The sequence below is a fragment of the Dipodomys spectabilis genome, unplaced genomic scaffold (genome assembly GCF_019054845.1).
Source record: "Dipodomys spectabilis isolate Male_0828 unplaced genomic scaffold, ASM1905484v1 ptg000457l, whole genome shotgun sequence".
Classification (NCBI taxonomy): Eukaryota; Metazoa; Chordata; class Mammalia; order Rodentia; family Heteromyidae; genus Dipodomys; species Dipodomys spectabilis.
In genome coordinates, this window is record NW_024871134.1 from 1,143,582 (window position 1) to 1,165,000 (window position 21,419).

The 21,419-nt window shown below is 44.4% G+C and overlaps 1 protein-coding gene across 1 annotated transcript in view; it reads right to left on the reverse strand.

The window, feature by feature from the left end:
* Col19a1 (collagen type XIX alpha 1 chain) overlaps positions 1–21,419 on the reverse strand; it is a 224,029-nt gene that overhangs the window by 15,340 nt on the left and 187,270 nt on the right. Inside the window, exons 31-38 of the mRNA XM_042668576.1 lie at positions 15,162–15,215; positions 13,084–13,128; positions 11,489–11,542; positions 8,119–8,169; positions 7,993–8,037; positions 7,618–7,644; positions 2,935–2,988; positions 1,218–1,262 (exon numbers count right to left, since the gene is read on the reverse strand). Coding sequence (XP_042524510.1) covers positions 1,218–1,262; positions 2,935–2,988; positions 7,618–7,644; positions 7,993–8,037; positions 8,119–8,169; positions 11,489–11,542; positions 13,084–13,128; positions 15,162–15,215 — 375 coding nt within the window. The remainder of the gene's footprint in view (positions 1–1,217; positions 1,263–2,934; positions 2,989–7,617; positions 7,645–7,992; positions 8,038–8,118; positions 8,170–11,488; positions 11,543–13,083; positions 13,129–15,161; positions 15,216–21,419) is intronic.

The window sequence follows — 21,419 nt, forward strand, 5'->3', positions numbered from 1 at the left end:
ATAAAGAGATGGGGTTTTCTGTTCTGCTACTTGACTTGGTATATAAAAGGAGTAAGGTGGGGGCTACTGTTCCTTTCAGGACTGGGTTGGTGGGAGATGGTGTTGGCCACAGTGGGACTTTGGGTGAGGCAGGGGGTGGGCAGGATGGCAGGAGGTGAGGTAGGAAGGTGGGAAGTAGGCAGGTGTGAGGGGGACTGGGTGGGGCCCTTCCCCATCTTTCTCATAGCTCTGCAACCCTAGCTGGTGGTACTGCAGACTTTCCTGACGTGCTTACCCTGGGCCTGCCCGCCTGCCCAGGGCACCACCAAAAGGTCAATGACCTCTTAGTCATCAAGCATGGCCATAAGTTTTAATCAAAGCCTCAGGAATGAAGATCAGAAGGACCCCAGCTCAGAGAAGCAACTCAGCCTTCCCAATGCTTTCCATTCCCTGGAAAAGATGGTGATGAGATTAAAGCACTGGCCCCAGAGGGCAGCAAAATAACCAGGGAGTGAAGGACTGGTTTGGGAGCAGGTGTTAGGAGGGCCTGGGCAGGAGGAGGGGCCCAGGCCCGGGTGTGGGAGGGTGTCCCAGGCTGGGGTGGGGTGGGGCTGGCCTAGGGTGACAGCCCCCTCACATGGGAAGAAGCTCCTATTATACAGAAACTTGAAGGGACTGCCCAGAACGGCAGAAACCTCAAAACACAAGCAGATCGGAGGGAAGTGTTCAGAGCAGAACACACACAAATGTGGGTCCCCGATGGGGCAAAAAAAACCAAAAAACAAACAAACAAACAAAAAAAACCCAAACCAAGAAACAACATTCTTAATGTGGAAACAGAACAGCATTGCTGCTAGGCACTGGGGGACTCACACCTGTATACTAGCCATTCAAGAAGCTAAGACCCCTGATAATAGAGGTTGGAATCCCAGCTGAGAAGAAAAATCCCTGAGACTCTTATCTCCAAGTGACAGCAAAAAGCAGGAAGTGGGGGCTCTGAGTTCAAGTCCTGGTACTGGCCTGTGTGTTTGCACACACAGGTGAACACACACACACACACACACACACACACACACACACACACACGGATAGCATTCTTAACTTGGGGGAGATCTGTAGTTTTTAAACCAGAGACTCTCCAGGAGCCTAATGCCAGTGGAGTTGTGGCGATTGGTGGCTCAAGGTGTGCACACAGTTCACCTTTAGCGGTAATGTAAAGTGCACGTGTGTGGACTCACCGATGCCCCGGCTGTTCCTGGTGGCCCAGCTGGGCCTCGATCTCCCTGTGGGGATTAAAAGTTAAAAATGCCACTTAAAATGGAATTGCTGAAGTATTTGTTTATAAAGCTAATCGTCAAATACAGTTCATGTTTGGTAAAGCTTTGGTTTGAATTTGATAAATACTAATAAGCTGACATGAAGCTAGAGTCTAGGCAGGAAATCAACAAAGGGTCTCACTAAACTGGCTGTATTTTCATTTTCTCCACTGAAACCAAAATAAATAATAGTTAAAATGAAAAAAAAGTATTATGATGAGTCTGTGACCTCTGTTTAGTAAGATCTGACACATCCATACAGTTAAAAGTAGTCATTATTTTTATTCTATAAAATGATTCAAACAAACCATTGCTTGAAAGATTAAGCACATGAGTCAGCTGAAGCTGTTTCCTGTGCTTGCCTCATTGGATGCAGGACGAGAACAGAGTTAGAATTCCATTTGTCTTATTCCTCATCCAATTAGCTAGTTGTGGAGAAACAGAGTCCTTGTCAAGCAGAGCTGACGCCGCAGAGCTTTCTGATGATTACATGTGGGGCAATGCAATGTAACCTTGCTAGGGCAGACCCACACCAAAAAGGAACTTCAGGGCTTCACTGAGGGGTATAGAAGACTTAGTTAAATTAAAGATATGCTTTGTTCTTGGAGATAAGATGGGTAGTGAAAGTGTCATTACAGTCTGAATATAAAGTTAATAAAATGGTTACACAATTGCAGTTTGAGCAAAAGATATAAAAGATTTTTTGGGATAATAAAATAATAAGAGACAAGTTAAATAATAGACAGTAGTACTATTAATATATAAACATGTAATAAGGCCACAAGAATTAAAATGAGGGACTATTGGCAGAAGGTTAAGCAGTACGCCACCTTCATAAAACGTAAATCTCAGAAGTAAGCCAGTATTCATAATAAGATTTTAGTAAAGAAAGACTCGTATCATTAAATGGATACATAAATAACTGGATAACTTCCTTCAAAGTGTCTAATTTCTCTCTCTGCATCATGTCTCATATAAGTTCCACATGAGTTACAAAAGATAAAAATGGTATGAAGTATTTTTTAAAAGCCAGGCACTGGTGGCTCATGCCTATAATCCTAGCTGTTCAGGAGGCTGAGATCTGAGGATCACAGTTCAATTCCTCCCAGCCTGGGAAGGTAAGTCCGTAAGACTCTTATCTCCAATGAACCACCATAAAAGCTGGAAGTGGAACTGTGGCTTAAGTGGTAGGGCACCAGATTTGAATAAAAAAGCTAAGAGACAGTGCTCAGGCCTTGACTTCAAGCCCCAGTACCAGTACTAAATAAATAAATAAATAAAGCTATGAAAGAGCTAGAATCTGTTAGTCCAAATAAAAGTAACATCTTGTGTACAAAAGTGAAATAAAAGGATAAGAAAGAGAAATAAACTTTTAGAATGGACTATATTAAAGATGTATTTCTAGGTCGTGAGGTCAACCCCCGTATCACAGTCTATCTTTCGCATATTCATCTCTTCTCCCGCCCCTGGCTTTCCTAGCAGCTACTGAAGATGCTACCTAGGGCCCCTTTCCTCTAGCTGTTTAAAGATATTATGCAGCACTTCAACTCCCTCTTTCTCCTCCTGTTTGTCTGTCAGTCTGTCACTGCTTCCCCCACCTCCAAAGGCTGAATGGGCTCCTTTGTACCTCTGTGCTTACCTTTGCACCTGGAAATCCTTCCAGTCCTGGCAACCCCATGGCACCAGGCTCTCCCTGTTAAATAAAACCAGAGAGGGCAGTGGCTGTGATCAAAGGATTTCAGGAATTGGTTTACAAGCAAATATTTTTTTCCTCATTCTAACACTGTCTAGCTTCTTGCTGATTTATAATTTAACAAGTAAGTGGTTTGCTCTGTTCCCTTCCTTACTTTTTTTTCAAACTCTTTATTGTGATCAAGTGATTACATAATTTCCCAAATTTCACAGTATTGTGGGATAGTTATGCTTAAAGTCACAAACACATTCTAACTTTCATGGGGCAAATTGTCTATCGTGGTTTATAACATTTATGAGTTCTATGAGCTTTGCAATACAGTTATTTCTTCCACATTGGGTGATATATGTATTTCTTTTGTTTTGCACAGTGTTAGCTGTTCCCTCTTTCCCACTCATTCCCTCCCTCCCATCCTGCCATTGAGTTGCTTAGTTCATTTTGATCAATGTCCAGTGCAGCTGATGGGTCCCGCTGTTCTGTTTTCCCTGATTCCCTCTAGTTCTGTGTTGTCCTCCTGGTTTCCCTCCGGTATGCACATGTATACCATATATGTGATCTGCATGGGGTTATTCAACCAGATGAGTGGAAGTTCTTTGTTTCTTAAACCTTGTTAATTTTGTCCTTCCTTTCTTTATTTGGCAATATTGGTGTTCGAAGACAAGGCCTCATGCTTATTTGACTAGTTCACTACTACTTGACCCCTGCCTCCAAGTTTGTTTTATTCTAGTTATTTTGGAGACAGAGCCTCACTAACTTTCTGCCCAGACTGGCTTCAAACCTCAACTCTCCAGATCTCAGACTCTGAAGTAGGTAAGATTACAGGCATGAGTCACCCGTGCCTGGTGGAATGTGCTATTTTCAAGCAATGTATTATTGCATTTGGTATATGATAGTGTGAGATAGTCTGAAAGAAGCTTGAGAATGAAAACTGTTCTTATATGTGCATGTGAGCTGATGCCTATAATCCTTGCTTCTCAGGATGTAGAAATCAGGATGGTTAAGAGGAAAGTTGGGGTGAGACCAGTAAGTCATCTCCAAGTCAGTATCAATAAGCAGCTGGACGTGGAAGTGCACACCTATCATCCCTGCTTTGTGGGAAGCAAAAATAGAAGAATAACAGCCCAGGACAGCCTGGCACACCCAAGAGACTCCACCAATGTGACTGAAGTGGAATGGGGCCCAGGCTGGCCTGGCATGCACACACGCACACATGCGCACACACACACATACACACACACACACACACAAACCCCACCGACATGACCAAAGTGGAAAGGGGCCCAGGCTGGCCTGGCACACAAACACACACACACACACACACACACAACACCTCCCTGACATGACTGAAGTAAAAAGGGGTATGTGTATGTGTGTGTAGCATGGCTCAGGTGCTGACAGTGCCTGAGCTGTCACAAGGCCCTGAGCTCAAACTTTCATATCAAAGTAAAAGGGCCACTCTCCAGAAAAGTGGGGATATATTTCCTAGTTAGGAACTTAATCAGAATGCATTGTTGTAGTCATTGATAACTCTAACAGTAACTAGAATGAAGGGATGATGAAGGGGTGGAAGGTAACAAAGTTGGCCAACTTGTGAGGTGCCTCAGTGTAGAAGATTACCAGGGAATTGCCTTAAATTTCTAAGTGAGTGAGGGGTTGCAAGTATGGCTCAAGAGGTAGAGCACCGGCCTAGAAAGCATGAGGCCCTGACTTCAAAACCCAGGAGAAATGGAGAGGGAGAAGAAGAGACTGAGCTTGGCGTTCTGAAAGCAGAGTTTCTCATCCTTTAGCCATTTCTGCATCTGCAGAGGCAGATCTCCTGTGACAGGTCCCAAGCTATTGGAGCCCAGAGGCTTTCCAGGAATACATCTGGAAAACCTTGGTCAAAGAATGACTAGTTATAAACATATAGATGCGGCAGAGGAGACCTGGGGAGTTATTTGATTCTTTCTTATTAATGAACTGCTATTAACTGCAAATATTTTTCTTAGGACACTAAGTGATTTAAACATAATCATATAGAAAAGTGGAATTTTAAATTGCATTCCATAAATGTATTTTTGCAATACAATTTCAATCTACTTTCAAAAATCTTATCAAAGCCCTAACTCCCAGTTGCATTTACATTTTTATTACAGACTTCTGGATATGGAACGTCATCACTGGGGGTCCTAACGCCTCAGAAATCATTTGTAAATGCACACTATATGCATCCTGTCAGTCCTCACTGTAACTGTTAAGCTGTTCCCATTCTATGCTGCTTCAGGGTCTGTGAAAAAGCCCAAGTCGCTGACAAGTAAAAGAATGCTTTGCTTTTCCATCTTTAGAAGGCCACTTTTTGATCAAGCCACAGACGCTTCAACAAAGTGAAGGAAAACGAGTGAAGGAATCCAGAGAGAAGGGGTCAATGCAGAAGGAACTGTGGGTGAACAGTCTCAACGCTCAGTGCACAGGTGAGACAAAGGAGTGGCAGCCTGGGTGGGACAGGACTGGCAGGGAGGGGGGCTGGAGGTGGAGCAGGCAAGGGTTGAATGTAAAACTGTAATCTCTTTGTACAACCATCCGAAAATTAAAATTATAAAAAGGAGGCATTGTTTATTTGAAAGAGGTTAATACTCACTTATATTAGCATAATACATGGATCATGTGATTACATGATCACATCTATGATCACATGATCATATATAATCACTTATATTTTGACTATCAAAGGAACACAATGATTCTCAGATATTAATTTCACTTAAGGGTAATGTTTCCCTATACAAGTTCACTCAGATTAGAAATACTGGGACTACTGGATGTGTGAGCTGGTGGCTCACACCTGTAATCCTAGCTACTCAGGAGGCTGAGATCTGAGGATGGTGATTGGAAGCCAGTCTGATAAGAAAAGTCCATGAGACACTTATCATCTACTGATGCTGTGGCTTAAGTGGTGGAACATCAGCCTTCTAAACTGGGATATGAGGATTGTGGTTTGATGCCAACCCGAGGCAGAAGAGTCTGCGAGACTCTGATTTAACTGCCCAAAAGAAGAAATGGAGGTGCGGCTCAAGTGGTACAATACCAGCCTTGAGTGAAGCAAAGCCACGGCAGTGGGACTCTGCTTTGTTCTCCTAACTCGGTGCTGCTCCCAGGGCCTACTCACCACCCTTCTCCAGGGGGGCGCCCTGCAATGCCCCCAGAATCTCATCAGAACCCCCAGCCTTGAGCTGTTCTCAGAGATGTCTGAAGGTACAGGGCCTTCTGCCAGACCTGCGAAGACGTCACAGGCCCCAAACAGGGCCCTCTGCTACAATCACAAGGACATTCCAAATCCAAACCTCAAAGCCAATGGCATCTGACCCCACACCCCACCCTCTCGCCCCGTGTCATCCCGGACTCTTCTCAGTGCTATGTGGCCCCTCTTTAGCAGTGATTAAATGCTGAAGTGCTCTCTGGGGTCTTATTTCCTTTCCTCTGCTTGATCTTTCCTCACAAAAGGGACAGCACCCGGACCCTGCATTCAAGCCCCAGTACTGGCACAATGAAACTAACAACAACAACAAAAATAAAAACTCTCAAAAACAGAGGTTGATATGGAATTTATAGATGAGCTTTTTCTAGCTCATTTATTTGCTGGTCTGATATTTATCCATAGCGTTTATAACTTGTAGCACTTTATGCTTCCTCCAGTGGCAGTAGAAAGTAGTTTCAAAGCTTATTTCAGCTTCAGGTACATCTGAGTTTTAAGTTTATACCGAAAGGCTAAACAGATGTACAAAAAGAACAGGAAGGATGGAACATAAGCTTGAAAAGGAAAAGTGGCAGGAAAAAATGCCAGAGATCAAAGAGAATCTGATTTGGTGGGTGGAGAGATGCTGACAACAGTGAGCACTCTGTTCCCTTGGGAGGTCATGGAGGACATGCCCCTTCTGCCTCCCTCAGGCTGAGTGTGAACCTCAGGATGCATTCCTCCTCACGAGCCTGGAATAAGAGCATACATTATTCTGGGAACAGAATAACTGCTCAAGACATTCAAAGAAAAGACAGTGCCTTCCTTCTTGTCTGTCAGATGTCAGACAAATTAAGGAATTTCTGTCTCAGAAGGATTTCTTTTCCAAGATCTACTTGAAGCTGAATCAATCATCAAAAGAAGCCAAGTGTACTATTTATCAGGGGTTTTATATGCACCAACCTCCATTGTATGATTTTACAAACACGCTAAGAGAAAGAGACAAAGCTCAAGGACAGTGACATTGCAACTAATGAATCTTAACAATAAAGCACACAGACAGTAAAGGATCCAGTGTATGTTTACACAGTCTAGAAGAGTTAAGGGAAGGGGTGGATTGGGGGGGTGGGGGAGTAAGAGAGTTGAAAGGGATGACATTGATCAAGACACATTGCATTCACAAACTGCTTTGTTAAGTGGCAACTCCTTTGCAAAACTACCTAAAGATAATAAAACAAAGAAAATGGGAGGGAGAGACTGGGAGGGAGGGAAGAACAATCCAACACAAGCGTGTCTGTGGTTGGTGGCTTCTGTCTCTCTCAGTAGTCAAGGAGGCAGGGTCTCTTTGTCTAATGCTCATCTTTCAACTATGTAAAGATCTATTTGGTAAATGACACCAAGCATGGAAGCATACATACCATTGGGCCAAGATCCCCTTTTGGACCCTGTAAGAAATACATGTGAGATCATTTTTAATAGTGACAAACACAATTATGAGAATATGAGGCATTTTTGTCCAACGTGTTTTAATGCTTAGTTTAAGAGTATTTGCCAAGGTTTGCTTTTGCTAGTTTGGATTTGAAAGTGAAGGTTAAGAAACAACTTGACTAGACTGCCTGACAAGAACTGTTTGCGCAAGGACTTATAAGCACTATACTAAATTGTGTCCATTACTATGGCTGTTATTTTCTCAGCTTCATTACAATTGGTTTTACTTCTTTCCTCCTTTTGTAAAACTGGTTGTTGGCTACTTGTACATAGAGGTATGCTAGGAGAGAAAAGACAAGACTCACCGGGGGGCCAGGCGGTCCTGGAAAACTGGGAACATTCACGCCTCCCTTAAAAAGAAGAGGAGGGGGAGGATAAGACTGGATGGCCAACCTAGCTGGGAAATCATCTCACATCACACTTGTCAATACCTGGATTTTATACAAGCTGCCCATGCCGTTGCTGTCGCTGAAGTACATACCCTTGGGGAGAGAGGAGAGTCAGGGTTATTGTAGCATTTCCACCTTCCATCACAGGATGGTGATGGTCCTATTCTGTTTGTTCACAGTACAATATATTTTATTTATTTATTTTTTGGTTGGTCATGGGCCTGAACTCTAGGCCTGGGCACTGTCCCTCAGCTCTTCAGCTCAAGGCTAGCGCTCTACCACTAGAGCCACAGCACCATTTCCAGCTTTTTCTGCTTCTGTGGTGCTGAGGAATTGAACCTAGGGCCTCATGCCTGCGAGGCGAGCACTCTACCACTGAGCCACCTTCCCAGCCTGTCATTTTTAAAAAAACAAACAAACAAACAACAAAACACCACTTTTATCACCTTTAAGTAGTTGAACAACAGGATTTCAATTCGACTTGTCAGTTTGTGTGCAATGCATCTGACCAGTGTCACCCCTCCATCCTCCTCCCTTTACTTAAAACTTATTTCCTATTTTATCTTATGCTTTTTTTTTTTTTGGGTCCGGTTGTGGGGCCTGAACTCTGGGCCTGGGCACTGTCCCTCAGCTCTTCAGCTCAACGCTAGCGCTCTACCACTTGAGCCACAGCACCACTTCTGGCTTTTTTCTTTTTGCTTATGTGGTGCTGAGGAATTGAACCCAGGGCTTCAGGCATGCAAGGCAAGCGCTCTACCACTGAGCCACCTTCCCAGCCCATCTTACGCTATTTTTGATAGTGGTTTAATACTCTTTGATTAGCTGCTGCAGGGACTGGGGAGGGCACGTGTGAGCAAAGCGCGCAGACACGCTTCCATGCAGGACCTGTGGTCAGCCTCGCAGAGGAGACTCAGCCATTCACAGGAAAAGCAGTATTTGCTCACTGAATTCAGCTTTCAAATTGTCAGTCTGTGCTAAGTATTCACAGCCTGGTGACTCTTGGATGGGACTGGCCAGTGCAGGGGTACAAATGCAGCTGGGGATAGGAGTAACACCGCTCCATCTCTTCATACCAAATAAGAAATTAGGCATGGGGCTGGGAAGGTGACTCAGTGGTAGAGTGCTTGCCTTGCATGCTTGAGGCCCTGGGCTCGATTCCTCAGCACCACATAAGCAAAAAGAAAAAAGCCAAAAGTGGTGCTGTGGCTCAAGTGGTAGAGTACTAGCCTTGAGCTGAAGAGCTGAGGGATAGCGCCCAGGCCCAGTGTTCAGGCCCACGACCGGACCCCCCCTCCCCCCCCAAAAAAAAGAAATTAGGCAAATGGGAAGATGGCTTCATTCTCAACCCTGTGTTGTGAAACCTGTTTCCACAAATACAGGTTTAGGGATTCCTCTAATAAGAGACATATGAATATAAAATTCCTGAGTAATCAACACTTAAACAACTCATTCTGCAGTTTAAACAATCATACATTTCAGCATTTAGGGAAAATACGGCATATGGAAATGGTTTTATGGGCTGATACTGGGATTTGAACACACGGCCTGGTGCTCTTGCTTGGCTTTTCACTTAAGGATGATGCTCTACTACTTGAGGCACAGTCCTACTTCTAGGTTTTTGCTGATCAACTGGAGAAGAGAGTCTCATAGATTCTTCTATCTGGGCTGCCTTCAAACTGAGCTTTTCAGAGCTTAGCCTCAGTGGCCAGGATCACAGGGGCGAGTAGGGCACCCAGTATGGCATAGAAAACCTCAGTTTTGAAATGTTGCAAAGGGGTAATGGATCCTTAAAACCCATTATGAAAGTGTATTATCCTTTCCATAATTTTCTCCACTCTAGTTGCTAAATCAGAGGAACTGTCATGTTACTGTTTCCAATTGATGACACTCGTGTGCTCAGAGACTAGAGTTTGCACATCTTCAAAACATCATTCATAGAAGAAAACCATCCATATGTTCTGTTACAAAACATACTGCGTCCTAAAGGAAGAATACTTCTGAGATTTGCAGAGGACATTTCTCAGAGTATATATTTAATGTACATCTTGGAAAAAAATGGAAAAATATTTTTGCCACTAAGTGTGCATTTCTTAAGCCACTGTAAAATGACCCTTACATGCGACCTTGATTTTCTTTGTGTGTGTGAAAATACCGAACAGAGGGGTTACAATTATATGAGCAAGGTAATGAGTACATTTCTTATCAACCATTGTTGTCTCCTCCTTTGTTTCCCCTTACCATCCTTTCCCATCTCCCCCACCCCTCTTCCCCGCACCGAGCACCAAAGTTGTAAAGTTCATTTTTCAACATAACGTCTTGTACATCTCATTGTTGCAATGGAGACCTTGATTTTTTTTTTAACTTCCAGAAGAGAAGACAGAGTATTTTAGAATTTGAACTCCAAGTATGTTCTGCCTTGATTTCTTTTTGTGGGGGTCCGGTCTAAGTTCTGCCTTGATTTTTTTTTGGGAGAGTCCGGTCGTGGGGCCTGAACTCTGGGCCTGAGCGCTGTCCCTCAGCTCTTCAGCTCAAGGCTAGCACTTTACCACTTGAGCCACAGCACCACTTCCAGCTTTTTTTCTTTTTGCTTATGTGGTGCTGGGGAATCGAACCCAGGGCCTCAGGCATGCAAGGCAAGCGCTCTACCACTGAGCCACCTTCCCAGCCCTCTGCCTTGATTTCTTGATCAAAGGAGAAAGACTTACCAGAGCAAATTTGGTAGAGAGTCCAAGTTTTTGTGTGTAAAATGTGCAAGTGTGCACAGGATCCTAACACACCCTGCAGTTTTCAGAAAAAAACTCCCTTTTTCTACTGGTTTGGCTTCAAAATTCCCCAGGAGTGGAAAGGAACCAAGATTGGCATGGACCTCAGGAGGTCTGCGATTCGAGCGTGACCCCAGAGGAGGCAGACATGGCTTGGAGCACGGCCCCATCCTCCCTCTGCGCCCTCCAATGCCATGGCATCCCCAGTGGCCTGCCTCTCCAGGGCAGCTGCAGCCAGCAGGGCGCCCTGGATGCATTGCCTCTCGCCTTAGACACTGTGTGGGGGATGAACACATATAGCATAATGCTGTATTTTTTAACTTTATTAATAATGCCACATTTAAAGAGCCAACTCACCTTGCCAGAAAGGCTCTCTGCTTTTTAAGCACCCTCTAGGCAAGGGAGGCTTGATGAGGTTGGAAGGCCTCCCCATTCCCCAGACCCCAGGCCATCCTAGGGAGGCTCAGGGCACATAAATCTGAGCAGTACAGATTAGGGCTGAGCTAGAGAAGCCCAATGGTCTCTGCACGTGGCACTGGCTGTCATTTATATACAAGCAAACGTCTCAGGAGACAGTGCTGAGAGCTCTGGAGTGAGAAAAGTTGTGAGTAAACAGGTGGTGGTTAAGTTTTAACCCTGAAAGAACTCACAGGTGGCCCAGGAGGTCCGGGAGGTCCAGGGATCCCAGGGGGTCCCTCATTTCCCTGCAAGGAAAACAAAAGTAAAATCATTTCCATTCATGACTGTAAGTCCGCTCTGACTGCTCAGAGCCATCCGTGACACACTGTGACCCAGCTGCCTTTCTAATGGGCTTACAGATGTGATTGGCATGGCCCTTGCCTCTGCCTGCCAATGGTTTGTAGGCTGTAGGTGAGCTGTGCTCACCCCACACCCAAGCAGATCCTTACTCAGGGAGCTCTAGTGGACCAGGCCCACTTTAAACAGAGCTACGTGAGCCTCGGGCCTCTGGGGAGAGCCTGGGGTCCCCTCCAGTGGGTGCTACAAGTACAGAGGGGTTGCCCTCGCTCAGAGCATAACCTCTGCCATCTTCCTCTTTTGGGAACCAGTGGCAACCGCCATGTGATTTGAGCAGAGTAGAAAATCACAACCCGCCTGTGTGGGCAGGCGGAGGCACTGTTCCCTCCTTAGTACTGGACCTCATGACCCAGTCAGACACCACACACAGCAGGGGTATGGGGAGCAGGGCAAGAGGGGTGCCCTGCATGGGCACAGCCTTAGCCTTCCTCTAGGAGCAAAGGAAGCTGCAAGTGGAACTCTGTAAAACAAAGTTGAAACTGGACAAATGTAGTTCCTTTTCTTTTCTAAGAGTATAGAATGTCTATCAGAATATGAGACGGGGCTATTGTGGCCTCTAGTCTTTAGCCACTTGTGTATATAACTGCATTGCTTTTACATTTATAGCATCACAAATGTTCTAAGTTTCAGTCACGATGCAAGAAATGGTTAATAAAAAGTCCAGTGTCAGAAAAACACTTCCCAAATTTGATTACGGGCTTCATGTCAACAGCCACTCTCTATTAACAAAAGGAAGCAAGATAGCCTGCGCCAGTGGCTGATCCCCGTGGCTCAGAGGCTGAAATCAGAGGATAGAGGTTCAAAGCCAGTTCAGGCAGGGACGTCCATGGCTCATCTCCAAGTAACCACCGAGAAGTCAAAAGCGGGGCTGTGGTGCAAGTGGTAAAGCGCCAGCCTTGAGTCAAAAAGCTGGCTTAGGCCAGAGTTCAAGCCCCAGCACTGACACAGAAAGAGAGGAAATAAGCAGGGTAGAAGGGCGCGTTTATCAGAGGAGGCCTCCAGGAGTTGTAGGGGCGGCGGGCCTCTGATTCTGCCGATGCCTCTGATTCTGTGTTCTTGCCAAGCAGAGAGGGGTCTGGCCGGCCTCCCCGTGGCGGGCCCGCCTCTCCGGGCTTAGCACCAGGCCCGCTCCGTGCGTGTGTGGACGAGGGTGCTGGGGCCCTGCGGGCCGCGCCAGGTGGCTAGGTCCTCCGCCAGGCCGCGGCCTCGCGTGTTCCCAACGCCCGGCTGGGTCCGCCTCTCCCCCACCCCCGATGGCTCAGGCTTCCGCCAGGCCAGGCAGGGGCCTCACGAGTTCCGCAGGCAGTGCTGGGCTCGCCCTCCCCCGGGCAGCTCGGGCCTCTGCCAGGCCGCGATCTCGCGTGTTCCGAATGCGAGGATGAGCTCGCTTTCCCGCCCTCTGTCCCCACTCCCTGGGGATGCTCCGCACCTTGGCGCCCTTGGGCCCTGGGTGTCCGCTCCTCCCCGACGAGCCCTGCAGGGAGAGAAGCCAGCGGGTCTTGGGGTCTGCTTTTCGTGCTGGGCTCGGCCCACATTGCTCGCTAGGCGGCCACAGGCAGTGACCCGAGCGAGTTCGCGTGGCGGCGCCCACCCTCCGCTGATAGCAGCCCGGATGATAGAGCACGCTGGACGTCCTGTGGACCAGCGGTGCGCAGCCTTGGGAAGGAAATCCACCCCAGTTCCTCTTTGGGAACAGTCAGTGGGGGCGCCCGCTGCTCCTCACACTCCATTTAAACCCCGACCCTGTGGCCCACTCCAGAGTCCCTGCCACCCTGGAGCTGGGATGAGGCCTGGGTTTCAAGCCAGTACATGCAGAAAGCGTGTAAGATCCCAATTACTGCCCAAAACCTGGGAGCAGAGCTGTGGCTCAGGTGGTAGAGCGCCAGTGTTGGGAGAAAAAGCCGGACAAATCATGCAAGGCACCGAGCTCAGGCCCTACCACTGGCACAAAGCGTGTGATTTTTATCACTCAACGTTTAAGACACACCAAGATTTTCAGGAGGGAAGTGAGGTTGAGGCATGCGTTAGATGGCTGGATTTAGCCAATAAACACATTATTTGCAACGAACTTAAACTAAAAACATACGTGCCAATCTGAAACTGAAATGTAGCTGTGTTATTTGCAATTGAATTTGAGAATCACCTAGAATAAACTCTGAGTAAATGGCTACATTTGGCAGGTGAAAAAAGAAAAAAATCCCTTCCAGGGAGCTAGAATGACCAGGGTGGGAGGTTTGGCTCATGCAGTTCACCAGCTCAAGCTATGGTACTGGTGCAAGAAGAAAAAAAGAAAAAAAAAGCCATGTGCCATTGGCTAACACCTGTAACCCTAGCTATTCTGGAGCCTGAGATCTGAGGATATCAGTTCAAAGACAGCCAGAGAAGACACATTCTTGAGACTCTTATTTTCAATCGATTAGCAAAAAGCTGGAAGTAGAAATATGGCTCAAGAGTAAGGCCCTGAGGGGCTGTGAAGGTGGCTCAGTGGTAGAGGGCTTGCCTTGCATTCATGAGGCCCTGAGTTCAATTCCTCGGCACCACAGAAGCAGAAAAAAAGCCAGAAGTGGTGCTGTGGCTCAAGTGGTAGAGCACAAGCCTTGAGCTAAAGAGCTGGGGGACAGCACCCAGACCCAGAGTTCAAGCCCCACAACTGACCAAGAAAAAAAAAAAAAAAGAGTAAGGCCCTGAGTTCAAACCCCAGAACCAGCACAAAAAGATAACCAGGATAAAAAGGATAACCAACAACGGCCGTGATGGTGTGTTTTAGGGAGCAGCAGGAGCTTTGACTGAGTGTTAAAAATTTATATATAGGAACAAAAATAAATTCAGTCATCTTCACTCCATTTTTTTTCTCCTACAAAATAAATTCTCAGCTTATATTGCCGTTGGAACATCTCTTCTGAAGGTTGATGTCAAGAAATACCAAATATTTTGCATTCTGTCTTCTCTAATTGCTGTTTTCTCTGCAGCATCTTTCACTGCGGTCTGGAAGAAGCCTGCAGTGACTGTGTGAGAACTGGGATTGTGCGTGTCAGTGTGGGTATCGGTGTGGGCATAGGTTATGGGCGTGGGTGTAGATGTGGGCATAGGTTTGGGTGAGGGAGTAGGTATGGGTGTGGGTATAGGTGGGGGTGTAGGTATGGGTATAGGTGTGGGCAAAGTTGTGGGTAAGGGTGTAGGTATGGGGGTTTGGGTGAGGGTGAGGGTGTAGGTGTGGGCATAGCTTTGGGTGAGGGTGTATGTCCAGGTGTGGGTATAGATGTGGGCATAGGTGTGGTTGAGGGTGTAAGTCTAGGTATGAGTATAGGTGTAGGTGTGGGCATAGGTTTGGGTGAGGGTATAGGTATGGGTGTGGGTGTAGGTGTGGGCATAGGTGTGGTAAGGGTGTAGGTATGGGCGTGGGTGTGGGGTGAGGCTGTCTGTAGGCAGCCATTCAGCACTCTGGATTGAGGCCCAGAGGACAAAGTGAGCCAGTCCTCCGGCAGGTGGGGCTGAGACAGTACTTACAGGAGGCCCAGCTGGGCCTGGCGTGCCAGGGGTGCCCGGGCTTCCTTGGAGACCCTAGGAGAGACAGTTACCACCATAAAAATCCCTTACAGAGCACAGGCATTTTAGCTAGTCAGTCAATTTTATCACAGAGTTATGTTGTGAGGTAAGTCAAGCTCAGAGTGACAAAGGAAGTGGGTTTTCCCTCATGCGTGGAAGATCTAAATTACACACATATATGCAAACACATGCAGACAGACTGCCTAAAGTACGGTCTGTCTACACAGGGGAGGGTCTATGATGAGATTCCTTTGAACAACTACACTTCTGCCTAACAAAATGAGTAGCAGGAAGCTGCGACGGTGTTGTCAGGAGTGATAGGGTCAAGGGGAGGGGCAGACGAATGCAGAGAGGAGGCGGGAGAATGCAGTCATGACACTCAGTGCACATTCGTGAACACGGGACTAGGTCACTGGAGGGAGGGGTGGGAGAGCTGGGGGAGAATGGCGGAAGGGGTGATGCTGATCGAGATGCAAGGTACTCAAACTCACAGGATGAACTAAAAATCCTTTGTACAACTACTTAAAGATACTAAGTAAATAATAAATAGGAAATGTTTTCATTACTGAGAATTAAACATATACTTTAGCTAATCAAGAAATGTCGCTGTAAATGTCCACTTTCAAAAAGACGGTCACTCTGCATTTGTTTGGAGTCTATGACAAACCTCAGCCAGGCTGTGTGGTGGCTCACTCAGCCTTCTGTGTGACAGCAGTGACCTGTCCCTGACAACTCCACACACCAACCTACAAAAATGAAGTTCAGACAGGTAGAATGCCAGCACAGAAACACAGGTTTATACTATACTACAGCTTCACTCAGCTTGTGGAAAAACAGATTATGTTTTATGACATATTGTAGTTTACCTTCTAATGAGAAGGAGAAATTGGTTCACTGGTGAATTTAAATCTGGAATCCTTTTATGGCTTAAGCATAAAAGTAAATAGCTTTCCTTTCTTTCTCCTCTTTGGGTTTGTAGAACAATGCTAATTATACCAGGTAAAATTTAAAAAGCTGATTTATGTGTGTGTGTGTGTGTGTGTGTGTGTGAGAGAGAGAGAGAGAGAGGGAGAGAGAGAGAGAGAGAGAGAGAGAGAGAGATCTGGCAATTTATGAAATTAACTTTGTTCCTTTACCAAGTGTACCAAGAACAGAATACTAGTTAAATAAATTATATAAAACCCACAATATGAAACATTTTACAACTTTTTCCTTCTGTGTGGACTGGGCTTTGGACTCAGGGCCTTGTACTTGCTAGACAGACACCCTGCTTGAGGTACACCCCCTTTGTTCTCTGTTTCACATATTTTGCCCACACTGGCCAGGACCACAGGTCCTCTGACTTACAGCCTCCTGAGAGCTGGGATGACAGCAGGTTTTGCAACTACTGAAACCATGGTTTAGAAAACCATTGAATAATTTGGAAAAATAAATGCCACAAACATGCAGCAGAATCCACGACTTTACACAACTATAAATGCATTTCCTAAAATATGGGAGTGGTAGTGATTTTTATTGCCTTGTCATGATAAGCAGATCAAGGTTTGGAAACTTTAGTGTCCAGAATGTTCCAAAATTTTGAATTTTCAGATTTCTTTTTGGTGACTAGCTGTGTGTGTGTGTGTGTGTGTGTGTGTGTGTGTGTGTGTGTGTGTGTGTGTGTGTGTGTGTGTGTGTGTGTGTGTGTGTATGTGTGCAAGTACTGGGGCTTGAACTCAAGGCCTTGTACTCTGGGTTAGCATTTTTGCTCAGGGATGGCACTCAACCACATTTTGAGTCTAAAATATTCCCAGAAATGATACTGGCTATGGCATTTTCTAATAAACATAAATATTTCTGTAGCAAAACATGATTTTCTGATACAGTAGAAAAACAGAGCAGACCCATGGAAGTTCAGGTCAGAGCTTGTTATCAGATGAATCTGCTAACCATGGCAGTTTTCTGGGTTCCCAGAGGCTTTCTGGACTGCAGCCCTGGGTGAAGTTTCTGTTAATAGAAACAGCAGCTGGCCCTTGGCAGTGGGGAGAGGAAAAATTCCTGTCTTATTTAGTATTTTTGTGCATTTCCACATCTTTGTAATCAATTTAGATAATTTCTACAATCAAGATCAAGTGAATACCCTGTTAAGCATGCACTGCATCAAGTTCTAGCTGAAGGGAGAAGGATGCATGAAAATGTACGTATTTCCTCTCCTAACTCAGTGACAGAACACTGCCCTGGCACACCAAAGGCTTCAGGTTCACTGTCTAGCACAGCCCAAAACATTCCATGTTCTAGACTGAACTGCTCTGCTCTTCCAAGAGTTCTTCTTTTCTTACTGAGCAAAGATCCGTTTTATATTGTCCAAGTATTTTTATCATGGAAAGCCTGTGTCCTTTACTGTTATGCAATATGAATTTCTGTATACATTATACAGATTAGTTGAAGTGGCCAGGTATGACATTACTGAAAAATTGTTTCTGAGAGTTCTAGAGACTGTGAGCAGGATCAAGGACAGATCTTAACCTGTCCATCCAATAAAATGAGATTGTATTATTTCAGTTTTATTTATACAATAGGTTATGGAGAAATACTATAAAGAATCTCTGTGAACATGCCGAGATCCTATTCCTCATGTAATAAATACTGTGTTAAATCACATGTGTGCTGTATTTACGAAAAAAAAAAACATGCTGGATACAAGTGGATCATGCCTGTCTCCTACTCAGGAGTCTGATATCCAGAGGATTGTTGTTCAAAGCCAGCCTGGGCAGAAAAGTCTATGATACTTCATCTCCAAACTAACCAGCAAAAATCTGGGCTGGAATAGTAATCAAAACAGCTTGGTATTGGCATAAGAACAGACCTCAGGACCAATGGAATAGAATTGAAAACCCAGAAATGAACCTACAGACTTTTAGCCATCTAATCTTCGATAAGGGAGCTAAAACAATAGAATGGAAGAAAGACAACCTCTTCAGTAAATGGTGCTGGTAAAATTGGTTAACTACATGTAGAAAACTTAAGCTAGATCCTTATATATCACCCTGCACCAGAATCAACTCCAAATGGATCAAAGACCTTGAACTCAAAGCAGACACTCTGAAAACATTACAGGATGGAATAGGAGAAACCCTAGGTCTCCTTGGCTCAGGCCGAAATTTTCTGAATAGAGACCCGGAAACACAACAAATCAAAGAAAGGTTGGACAAATGGGATTGCATAAAGTTGCAGAGCTTCTGCAGGGCAAATGACATAGCTAGCAAGATCAATAGAAAGCCCACGGATTGGGAGAAGATCTTTACTAGCCATACAACGGACAAGGGTCTCATATCTAAAATATACTTGGAACTCAAAAAATTAAATCCCCCAACAACAAATCCTCAAAGAAACAACTGCCCAATAAATAAGTGGGCGAAAGACTTAAAGAGAAACTTCTCTGAAGAAGAAAGAAGGATGGACAATAGACACATGAAGAACAGTTCAACATCCCTAGCCATAAAAGAAATGCAAATCAAAACAACATTGAGATATCACCTCACTCCAGTTAGAACGGCAAAAATCAAGAACTCTAACAACAACAGATGCTGGAGGGGATGTGGAAAGAAAGGAACCTTACTTCATTGTTGGTGGGAATGTAAACTTGTTCAACCACTTTGGAAAGCAGTATGGAGGTTCCTCAAAAGACTTCACATAGAGCTCCCCTATGACCCAGCAATCCCACTTTTGGACATTTACCCTAATGTTTACAAACAAGACCACACTAAAGCTACCAGCACAACTATGTTTATTGCAGCATTATTTACCATAGCTAAGATATGGAACCAACCCAGATGCCCCTCAGTAGATGAATGGATCAAGAAAATGTGGTATATATACACAATGGAATTCTATGCCTCCATCAGAAAGAATGACATTGCCCCATTTGTTAGGAAATGGAAAAACTTGGAAAAAATTATATTAAGTGAAGTAAGCCAGGCCCAAAGAAACGTAGGTCCCATGGTTTCCCTTATTTGTAATATCTAGTATATGTATGAGTCAAGCGGAAAAGGTCAGATAATGTGATGTCAGGAAAATGAACGCTTAGATGTGTATTTTAATGTTTTTTTCTTTCATGCATGTGTTTCTAACACATTTATAAGATTATCTCTTTGTTGCTTTGTATATCCCTCCCCCACAGTATAACCCCTGCTTTCACTATATTTGATGTCAGTATAACTTGTGGAGGAGATGGGGAAAAACCAGTTGTTTAAGGATACAGGTGGACCTGTTGCAACAATGAGAAGTACAAGTTGTCATGTCCAAAACGAGCTTTACAACGTTGGTGCGGGGGGTGGGGGGGGGGGTAAAGGGGGGGGAAGAGGGGGAAGGAGGATTGGGATTAGGGGGGGAGGGGGGAGGCTGGGAAGGGATGTGAAGGGTAAACAAAGGAGGAGGCTGCAATGCTTGGTAAGAAATGTACGCATTATCCTGCCCATGTAACTGTAACTCCTCTGTACAGTGTGTTCACAAATAAAATTAAATTAAATTAAAAAAAAAATCTGGGCTGGAGGTATAGCTCAAGTGGCAAAGTATCAGCTGAGGAAGCACGCTGAGTAAATGTGCAAAGTCCTGAGTTCAAGCCCTGGTACTTGGAAAAATAAGTGTAGACTTATTTTTCCTTAAGATTATATAATCTCATTGGCACACAGTGTGTGTGTGAGAGAGAAACTTTCTATGTGATCATCATTAATTTTATGAGTTTATAACTTTACATGCTCAGAAAAAATTTTCTATTAGGAATGGTAATTTTCAATTCTTGGATATGATATTTTATACTATAAATTTCTTTATTTTGGTATACCTACATATTCAAAAAATTATTTCCACATGTACATTATAACATATGCAAATGCATATGCACTTTTGAGACTAGTTTTATGCACGTATAAACTGGTTTTAGTCTGTACTGTGAGTCCATGTAGAGATGCTGAGTGAGTTTTAAGGTTGTCCAATTTACAAGCTTGGGGCTCACTGACCTATGATGACTACAATAAATGCTAAGCCTCAGTCCGCAGATTAAAAAAAGATTCTCAGCAGTCTCTCTGAAAAGTGAAATTCTATAATAAGGGTAAAATTACTCCAGATGCAAAATGGGCAAGGAGGTAATTCTAGAAGACAAGACAGTCATTAGAGAAGAGAAATACAAATCTCAGCATATAGTGTCCAACTAAAATGGGTCTAATCATTTTGAGAACACACAATTTTCATTTCATTCCTTGCTTTGATATTTTGATTTTTCATATAATATCTAAGAAGATTCATTTTTTCTATTGCTATAATTTATGACTAACAATATTTTTCACATCTTATCAATTATTATCCTTAAATATTGTCAGAAGACTTCCATTTCAAGCAAGGATTTTCTCTGACTAGGAGAGACAGGCCTGTGTTCTGTCAGCATCTTGTACATTCTGCCTTGAGTTGTACAGCATCTTGTACATTCTGCCTTGAGTCTGTAAAAGAACATGGGCAGCTGCTTATCTAAGAGTAAAGTCAATCTTCTAAACTCTGAAACATTAAATTGATGATTTTGGGGGGAGGGAGGGGAGGTTAGTCTTGGGGCCTGAGTGCTATCCTTGAGCTCTTTTGTTCAAGCTGGTACTCTACACTTAGAGTTACAACTCCACTTCCGGTTAATTGGAGATAAGAGTCTCAAGGAGACTTTCTGCCTGGTCTGGCTTTGAACCATGATCCTCAGATCTCAGTCTCTTGAAAAGCTAGGATATAGGTATGAGCTACTGGTAACTGGCTTTAAATAAGATATTAATAAAAGAAGGAACCTTCAAAGAGGTGGCCGCCCCTGCATCTATTCATGAACAGGCATTTGAGCTTTTGTGAGAGTAAAGCTAATGCATGTGGTAAGCAGCAGTTTGTTGGCCAGGTGGAAATGCATAGTTCTTGATATATGAATACCTGTTAAGTTTTATTCACTTAAATCAGTAAGCTGTAATTTCACACAATATTGGAGCCTGAGTAGAACACACAATTGTTTATTAGTGTTGAACTGTCTGGGAGACAAAAGATTCATTGTCCTCGCCTAGGCTTGGGGTCAATTATTCCTACAATTCTCTCAGTACCTGGGATTTTCTTTAATGAATTTACTCTTCTTCCTCCCTCTCATTTTGGTCATGATGAAACTAGAATTGTTATCTGCCACATGAAAATAGAAAAAGTACCTTGTATACACTAGCTTTCTGC